Raw genomic sequence first — 9,880 nt, forward strand, 5'->3', positions numbered from 1 at the left:
GGGGTATTCACTAATTACATAGTAGACAAGAACTATTTTAGGTGAAAGGAAAGACAACACACAATACAGGAGAGGTCAGCGCAACTGGACTACACCAAAAGCAAAGAAGTTTCCTGAATAAACTGAATGCTCTGAAGGCCACAGTAGCAGGGATGGGGGTTTGGGGACCATGATTTCAGGGGACATCTAGGTCAACTGGCATAACAAAATGTATTAAGAAAACATGCTGTGTCCACTTCGGTGAGTGGCATCTGGGGTCTTAAATGCTAGGAAGCAGCCATCTAAGATGCATCAATTGGTCTCGACCCACCTGGAGCAAAGGAGAATGAAGAACACCAAAGACCTAAGGTAATCATGAGCTCAAGAGACAGAAAGGGCCACATAAACCAGAAACTACATCAGCCTGTGATCGGAAGAACAAGATGGTGCCCAGTTACCACTGATGACTGCCCCGACAAGAACACAACAGAGAATCCCTGATGGAGCAGAACAGTGGGATGCAGACCTCAAATTCTCATAAAAAGACTAGACTTAACGGTCTGAGATTAAAGGGACCCGGAGGTCATGGTCCCCAGGTCCTTTGTTCACCCAAAACTGGAACCATTCCCAAAGCCAACTCTTCAGACAGGGATTGGACTGGCTATAAGACATAAAATGATACTGGTGAGGAGCGAGCTTCTTGGCTCAGTTAGATACATGAGACTATGTGGGCAACTCCCATCTGGAGGCGAGATGAGAAGGCAGAGGGGGACAGGAGCTAGCTGAATGGACACGGGGAATACAGGATGGAGAGGAAGAGTGTGCTGTCTCATTAGGGGGAGAGTATCTAGGAGTACTTAGGAAGGTGTATATAAGTTTTTGTATGACAGACTGACTTGATTTGTAAACTTTCATTTAAAGCACAATTTAAAAATAAAGAAAAAATTAATAGTTCTTTAATATCAGTAAATGTTCAATTTTCCAACTGTCTTTCATGCATGTCATATTTTTTATACCATGTTTGAACCAGGATCCAAATAAGGTCCATATTTTGTGATTAGGTGATAAGGCTCCTTCTCTCTCTCTCTTTTTTTTCTTGCAATTTATTTGTTGAAGGAACAGGGTGGTTTATTCTGTTTGGACCTATTTTGAAGGTAGAGCAGACAGATTTGCTAATGAATTAGACCTGAGGTGGGAGAGAGGGGAAAAAAAAAAAAAAAAGCCAAGGATGATGTCGAGGTTTTAGGTCCAAGGATTAAGAAAAAGACAGATCTGAGATGAGGGAGACTTTGGGATGAGCAAATATCAGAAGTTTGGTTTTCATCCAGTGAAGTCTTCAGCTGCCTATTAGACATCCAAGTAGAGGCAGATTTAACTATAAAATCCTTTCATCCTGGAGTATCTTGTGAGGCCAGTGTTTTGAGGAATACATTGAGGAAAAAAAACTGCTTTTGTTCAACTTGTTCTTGAACACTACTCTGATTTATGAAATACTAGTTCTGCTGATAAGGAAGAAAAAAACATTCTAGTCAACTGGCATTGGCAAATGATGATTATGTCTCAGGTATCATAAGATAGTCAATAAAAAAAGAAGCTAAATCTGCTGCTACTGAAGAGCAAAATCAACATTGATTGAATTTTTTTTCTAAAATATCCAATCAAACAACTGATTTTTAAGTAAAACCTAAAGACGAAACAAAATTTCTTTTATCAATAGGAAAGGAAATGAAAAGTCAGACTGATTTTTTAAAAATGCTTTATAAATTAATACAAGCTGATTTTGAAACTACTTGTATTTAGGGTCTGAATTTCTTAAAACTTAAATCCTGTTTCTACAAGTAGTCTAGAATTCTGCTCGCTTCAGTTTGCCTTCTGGAAAAAGAAAGACTACTTCAAAAGAAGAAGTATTTTTAGTAGAAATAGCAACCAGACAGAGGAAAACCCATTGCCTTCGAGCCAATTTCGACTCATAGAGACCCTACAGGACAGAGTAGAACTGCCCCATAGGGTTCCCAAGGAGCGGCTGGTGCATTTGAACTGCCAACCTTTTGGTTAGCAGCTGAGCTCTTAACCACTACACTAGCAGGGTTCCTAGATGGAGGAAACGAAATATAGTATTCCAAAGATTGTGCAAGGGGTTATAATATGAGATACACACTCAAATTCCTGGCTCCCAGTGGTGATATGGAAAACCATCTTCCTCTTCTCACTATACTCAAAGGCAGTCAAGAATCCTGGTTCCTAAAAAGACAAAATAAGGAAGGTTCAGAAAAAGTATAAGGTGATGGTTTTAATTTCAAACGTTGCCAAAAACTATTTACTTGATCATCAGGTCATTATTTGGCAAAACTCACAGTTCATTTGTCTTGGAAGACAGCATAACATCTGGTTAAGAACACAGGCTCTGAAACCACCCTACCTGAGTTTAAAATATGCCTCCACTACTTATTAGTTGTATGATGTGGGGTAAAGTTCTTAATCTTTCTGTACTTCAGCTTCCTCTTGTATGTAAAATGGGGATAATAACAGTGTCTCTCTCATAAGGGTAGCTGTGAAGATGAAGTAAGATACATTTAATGAAATATGAATGAATTTGCTTAATAAAGCAAAATGGTATTTTACTGAAAGATTCAGTTGATTTCATTCAATGGCATCATTTTTTTAAAGGCCTAGAGTTGCAAAGAGTCCAGAAATTCATGAGACAATGTTTTTCCACACAGTAGGTATACCACTTATTTGTTGAATTAATGAAATACAAACTGATGCAGTGATGCAGTGGTATAGCTAGTGAAAATGGGCCCTGATATGGTCTAATGAGCTTCTCTTTTTGTTGTTTTATACTATGATAGACAGTGGTTCCCAAATTTAGAAGAACTTTACGGAGCGGAAGGCAGAGGGGAGGAGTGGAAAAAACCCCAGTCTCTATCATACTTCAATAAGCGTGGGCTTTTGTGTTCTTTATTAGTCTCCATGGGTGATTCTGATACACACCAATGTTTTAGAACCACTGTACTACAATATTAACTTCATTTCTCTCTCTCTCAATTTCTTTCCCTTTAAGAATAAATAGCTTCAGTTAGAAAGGTTAAGACTCTGTATGTAGTCGCTGCTGTTGTTAGGTGCCATCAAATTGGTTCTAACTCACGGTGACCTCATGTACAACAGAACAAAACAATGCCTGGTCCTGCGCCATCCTCACAACCACTGCTATGTTTGAGCCCATTGTTGCAGCCACTGTGTCAATCCATCTCATTGAGGGTCTTCCTCTTTTTCAATGACCCTCTACTTTACCAAGCATGATGTCCGTCTCAGTATATATATATATATATATACATGATCTTTTTAATGACCTTTTGCTTTCTTCATGTATGATATCCTTGGTGTCATCCTACAACTTGTCTGGTCTTTGGTCATTAGTGTTCAATGCATCAAATCTGTTCTTGAGATGGTCTCTAAATTCAGGTGGGCTATACTCAAGGTTGTACTTTGGCTCTCGTGGACTTGTTCTAATTTTCTTCAGCTTCAACTTGAAGTTGCATATGAGCAATTGATGGTCTGTTCCATAGTTGGCCCCTGGACTTGTTGTGGCTGATGATATTGAGCTTTTCTCCTACAGATTTAGTCAATTTGATTCCTGTGTATTCCATCTGGCGAGGTCCACATGTGTACCTGTTGAAAAAAGGTATTTACAATGATGAAGTCATTGGTCTTATAAAAACTCTGTCATGCACTTTCCAGTGTCATTTCTATCACCAAGGGCAAAATTTGCAACTACCAATCCTCCTCCTTTGTTTCCAATTTTCACATTCCAATCGCCAGTAATAATCAATGCCTTTTGATTGCATGTTTGATTACTTTCAGACTGCAGAAGTTGGTAAAAATCTTCGATTTCATCCTCATTTGCATTAGTAGTTGAATCCTAGTCATATTAACTGTTCTTCCTTGTAGGTGTACGGATATTATCCTATCACTGACAGCACTGTGGTGCTTTAGAAGGAGAGGGGTTCTTTTCTTTGGTAATGGGATTGAGTTTACCAAAGAAAAGGCTAATGCCTAGGACTAAGTTTTCCAAATTCTGAATGTTGCTCCAAGGGCTTCCTCAGACTCCCTGGCAGCTGTGGAATTGACCTTGTGGGTACTGCCTGAGGGTATCCAGAAGCTAGAACAACTGCGCTGCATTCAGGGTAATTCATTTGGGTCCTCTTCAAGTTGAGAACCACACTGCCACCTGCATTACTCTTCTGTCTTGACTGCCTCTGGGGAAGGGAACCAAATGGCTATTGGTGAAGAAAGAACTTCTAGGACTTGCTTAGAACGAGACCTTCACATGCACATGTAGAAGTGGAAAGGCTTGCTCTTCTGCAAAGAAGTAGACCTGGTGACTCCCTTTCTTCGCATTCGTATTTCTAAAGCTGACTTTATCCAGTGGCTTCCAAAACCTCTAGACAAATGTTTGGGTCAAAGGTCTCTGCTTTGCTGGCCGAATGGACACGAAAATAGAAGAGAGAAGGAGTGTGCTGTCTCATTAGGGGGAGAGCAACTAGGAGTATATAGCAAGGTGTATATAAATTTTTGTATGAGAGACTGACTTTATTTGTAAACTTTCACTGCAAGCACAATAAAAATTAAAGAAAAAAGAAAAGGAAATGAATAATAAGGAAAAATGCTGGATTGAAAAAAAGGTCTCTGCTTTGCCTGGCAGCCTCTCAGCTGCATGGGCCCCTCATACTCTATCGACCATCTGCAAGGTATGGGTTATTTTAGCTCAGCTGCCTCGGCAGGAATATTCCCGATCTTAACTAACTCTACTGCACACATGTAGACACAACAGCTGTAAGTCTTCTCATAATCCAGTGCTCTCTTATCCACTGGCGTATACTACGAGAGAGCAACTTCTTTGTACTTAGTGCTTTACGACAGCCATAGATTTAATATTTGAGGAGATAAAACAAAAGTAAGGAGGAGGAAGGTAAAAAACAAAAATTAAAAGAAAGCAGAGAAACAAAGTGAGAAAAAAAATACAGAGACAAAAAGTTTTGATAAAAAATAATTGCCTTCAATTTTTCAGAAATTAATTGCTATTGTTTTGAAAATAAGGTGATAAAAAGTTAACATGTGGAATATAATATGTTGATCTAGAGGAATTCAGAGTTCCCACAACAGTTTGTAGTGTTCATAATGAGAAAAGCTATAAAAACGCACAAGGCCCTTCTAAGAGAAAAATAGAAAGAATGGATTTTGCTCACAATAAGTTTGTTGGCTGCCTCTTTAATTTTGTCCACTTTTGCTTCAGACAGCCCTTTGACATTGCATAGGGCTCTCCTTGTTGTCATCTGTATCCCTTTGATGGTACAGATTCCCACTGACTTCAGTTTCTTAATGTCAGCCACGTTCTGCAAGTAGAAGAATGGGCACAGATTGATAAAATGCCAGCTTGAAAGACTCCCATACTAAGTCATGTGCTTTTGTGTCCATCTCCTTCCACCATGATGCCAATTTTATACAAGCAGCCAGGTGGAACCCACCCACCATGTAGCCAAATGTTCTCAAAATATCTGAGTAGAACATACCCAGCAGGCTGCCAAATGTTCTGGCTGTGCCCTGATTTCCCAAAAATGTTAGTGAGACCATGGCAATGTAACAAGAAATTCAGAAGAAAAGTCTGTTGGTAGAAAAGCTAACAAACTTATCACACATTCACCCCCTCAGTTCAGCTTCTTCCTTCTACAGAACTTTGTTACCAACATGTTCTTTTAAAGATTTTTTTCCCTGTGCCCTTGGAAAATGCAAATAATGACATCATCAGGGGACAGGGATTTTCTCTTGTTCCTATTTTCTAAAACCAACTGAAAGAGATTAAATGTTAGGGCTTCAAAAGATGATGTCAGGAAAGTTTTACTACCAACTGATTGCTGCTGAAATTCATCTCGTTTGCTACTTGAAGTCTGGATTTCTGTCAACATCATTCACTCCCATCACCTGACATATAGAACTGAATTTTCTGTTACTGGAGACAGTAGATATAGATAGATAAGGACATGGAGCATGCATTCAGAGGTCGTTTTGAACCCCTCTAGTTGGCCAGTGGTTCTCAGCTGGCGACATTTTGCCCCCTGGGGATACTTGACAATGTCTGGAGACATTTTTGGTTTTCATAACTGGAGGGCACTACTCACTACTAGCACATAGTGAGTGGGTAGAGGCCAGGAATGCTGCTAAACACCATACAATGCACAGGCCAGCCCCCTACAACAGAGAATTATCCAGCCCAAAATGTCAATAGGCCTGTGCTGCGAAACCCTGAGTTGAACAACTAAACACAAAATCAAAAAATACTTACAATTCCATGTTTTTGTAACAGGTCAATATCTTGAAACAAAGATTCCTAAAGGTGATAAAACAAAAAAATGAGTTTTGATTTTTCATATCCAATTGTTTCATGTCTTTTAAAGAGTTAATTCAATAAAATAAGTCACTCCAAAATGCCTCAAATTTCACTTCTCTAGATGGTTTGAAGTAGGATCAATAATGTTTTTTCTCACACATTGTTACATACTTAGAAGAACTTCCAACGTTGAAAGGGCTGGGAAACTTATACCTTTGTCATGGTCTTTACCAAATTTTTAAGGCCTTTATCCAATGCTGTTCCACTGCTTTTTTTTATCCAAAGCAGTGGAACAGCATTTAACCTATTTTAAACATGTTTTTTCAACTTTCTTCCCCACCAGACCCTGAACTCCTTCTAAGACCAGGCTGCTATTTGGTACCAATCCCTGGGTGGCACAGTTAAGTACTCGACTATCAGGCAGATGGTTGGTGGTTCAAACCCACCCAGAGGTGCCTTGGAAGACAGGCCTGGTGATCTGCTTCTGAAAGGTCACGGCCTTGAAAACCCCATGAAACAGCTCTACTCTGCACACATGAGGTCATCATGAGTCGGAATAGACATGACGATAACTAATAACGACAATGCATAGGTACTAGTATAGCCATACCAGTTGTTCAGTTATTAAAATAACCTTCATGCCAGTTGCTAAACAGCTAATCTTAGCACCCCTCGACATAGTACTGTTATGTATCTATAATGCAACCTCTTTCTAGAGCTATGTTTTATTTTTACTTTTAGTTTCTAAAAATAGTAGCTAAAAGAGACAGAACTTAATTTTTGTGGAATGCTTAAATGTCTACTTATCGTCCAGCATCCTAACATACTTCATCATCTTGGAATCCTGGTTCTTCCGTCACAACCTGATCCTCCTTCATATTGAAAGCCGAGCAGCAGAACAATTCTAGGAAAATAAGAAATTATTTCAGAGGTGGTATAGTAAAACATCTTTTGCCCAGAGGCCTCCTTGATTTCATTTCAAAGTCACTAGAAGCAAAAGAAGAGAAACATTTAGTTTGGAATGAATGGGCAGGGCCATCTTCTCTCTGTTGGGCAAGTGGCATTACTTTTGTGTATGTCTGTGGCGGGGGGGGCGGTGGGCTGGTCTTATTTTGTTTCTTCTCTCCATTAACACTGCTCACTTTTTGTCATCTTTTTCATTTCTCATAGCACAGTTAATCGGACTGTCTGATATCTTTATTGTTGTCTTAGAATGATATTTAAAATTGCATATTGCTATTTAACCTTTCATGTTTATGTTTAACAACACTGTAATAACCTTGACCTTATGCCATTTTTCCTTGTATGCTCCCTGGCACCTAGAACATGGCCTACCCTGAATGAACAGATTTTATTTTTCTCATATTTTTTTTTTATGATGAATGCATTCCTGTTTGCTGATTATGAATTCGTTCTTCTCTTGTAACATGTATCTTTTTGTTTCATACGACACTAGATATATGTTGTTTTATAATTTACCAGTTTCGTGATTTTTTTGAGATTAAAAATAAGGTGGATACCTGTAGTATTATAACATTAGGGCCAATAAGTTGTTAAAGAGTCTTTGATTTAACACTGTAGCAGTTGTTTTAACTGTCTGGAATCTACATGACTAGGTTCCTCACAATAAAATGTGGGCTTAATAATCAAGTTTTCTTGGTTTATTCCATCTCCTCACTTAATACCAAAGTCAGGGGTTGGAACTCAGCAGAAGGGAAATAAACTATTGTAGAGGTATGGTCCTACCACCCAGTACTTTTAAACAGAAAGGTATAAGAGGCAAATGTGGTATAGTTTACACGGAATCTTCTAGAATACTGTCCCTCAGATAAAGCCGTAAAAAAACCCAAACTTGTTGCCCTGGAGTGGATTCCAACTCCTAGCGACCCTATAGGGCAGAGGAGAACTGCCCCATTGGGTTTCCAAGTAGAAGCTGGTGGATTCCAACTGCTGGCTTTAGGTTAGCAGCTGAAATCTTAACCACAGTGTCACCAGATAGCTACATATATATATAAAAAAAATGGTTACCCAAAATTCCACATTGACTATCCTCATTGAATCGAAGGGAGAAAAAAATATATATATATAATATATATCCATTTCTTCTTGATAAAACGAAAACATTGTTCACTATCTCTTTCAAGTAGCAACTGACAGACTGAACAGTTCCCTCTACTGGGCTCCCAGACATCTTGGTTTCTACGGTTTTACGCGTGACCTGCCACCTCGGTTTAAGGGAGACAGGGCTGCGTATCTTGGGGGAGCATGGTCCATGTCATCTTTGATGTCACCAGGTGACAGGCGACCTGGGACCTGGCAGCCAGAGCCCCCCTGTGGACATTTTCTTGACATCCGACTCCCTCATACGAGGGAAGGGCCGAGGAGGCTTCTTTAAGACTTCGGTCCAGTTTTATAAGGCTGTCGGAGATCCTCTAAGACCACCGAGATTCCTCCCCGGGGCTGGTGGCGGAGCGCACAAAGTCACAAGCCCAGGCCCCAGCCACGACCCCAGGAAAGGGGCGAAAAAGCGGACTGTATTTTCTTAAAGCCTCGAGTTTCCCCTCAGTTTCTTCACTCGGTTTCCCGTTTGCCACACACCTCCCTCGTACCAACGCTCTCCCCGAGGTTTTCAAGGTGATTTCCCTTCGCCCCCACCCTGGGTTTCCGGTTCTCAGCTCTTGAGATTTGGGATCCGACCCAGAACGCAGAGAAGGGCGACCCCGCGCGTCGCTGACCTGAGAGTTTGGCGCCGAAAGACAAAGGCCCCGGGCGCGCGCTCAACGTGGGCGGGGCGAGGGCTGAGGGGCGGGAGCGGGCGGGACACGGTGGGCGGGTCGGAGGGCGAGGGGCGGGGCTTGACCCAGGGGGCGGGGCTGGGAGTTGCTGCCAGAGGAGCCTCCTGAGGGGAGACTCCCTGCAGTGGGGGAGGCTCGCTGGGATGGGGCAGGGGCGATGAGGTGGAGGAAATGTACTGAGGAGGGGGCCCTTGGTGGGAGGAGAGGCTGGGGCGCTCCTTGAGCTGAGGGAGATGCTGAAGTAAGGGCGCGCACTCTGAGGTGGAGGCACTGAGGAGACGTGCCGAGATTAGGGGGTGCTGAGGTGGGCGCGCTGGGGTGAGGGCAGGCTGCTGTGAGCAAGAACGTCCTGAAGTGGGGGTTGGTCTGAGCTGAAGAGAGGCCGCTGGGAAGCGGCTGATTTGGGGAAGGGCATCACTGAGGTGGAAGACCTTGAGGTGAGGGAAGGGTGTTGAGTAGAAGAGAGGGCGGGGATATACCCAATGCCTGTCTTAATCAGAACCTTCGAGTTAGGAAGTGGAATGGTGAGGGGTCTCTTTTCCCCTGCCCAAGGCTTTTCTTTTCATTCCAAGTGTTTCAGACCGGCTTCACAGTCTGTCCCTCAAACCTCAGTGTTCCTAAGCTCATTTCATTCTCTTTGACTCTGTTACCATTTACCACTCTCTTGTCTGTGATTGAGACACCAAGGGCCCATTCAGGATGGAGAGTAATTTTTCTTCAT

The 9,880-nt window shown here is 41.6% G+C and overlaps 1 protein-coding gene across 2 annotated transcripts in view; it reads right to left on the reverse strand.

Moving 5' to 3' along the window:
- DMC1 (DNA meiotic recombinase 1) overlaps window positions 1-9,141 on the reverse strand; it is a 56,788-nt gene extending 47,647 nt beyond the window's left edge. For both annotated transcript variants that reach the window (XM_049884437.1, XM_049884436.1), the window contains exons 1-5: window positions 9,100-9,141; window positions 7,192-7,268; window positions 6,320-6,364; window positions 5,226-5,372; window positions 2,138-2,220 (exon numbers count right to left, since the gene is read on the reverse strand). In XM_049884437.1, the coding sequence (XP_049740394.1) occupies window positions 2,138-2,220; window positions 5,226-5,372; window positions 6,320-6,364; window positions 7,192-7,242 (326 nt within the window). In that variant the 5' untranslated portion in view covers window positions 7,243-7,268; window positions 9,100-9,141. The remainder of the gene's footprint in view (window positions 1-2,137; window positions 2,221-5,225; window positions 5,373-6,319; window positions 6,365-7,191; window positions 7,269-9,099) is intronic.
- Between the last annotated feature and the right edge of the window lie 739 nt (window positions 9,142-9,880).

The sequence above is a fragment of the Elephas maximus genome, chromosome 4 (assembly GCF_024166365.1).
Source record: "Elephas maximus indicus isolate mEleMax1 chromosome 4, mEleMax1 primary haplotype, whole genome shotgun sequence".
Lineage (NCBI taxonomy): Eukaryota > Metazoa > Chordata > Mammalia > Proboscidea > Elephantidae > Elephas > Elephas maximus.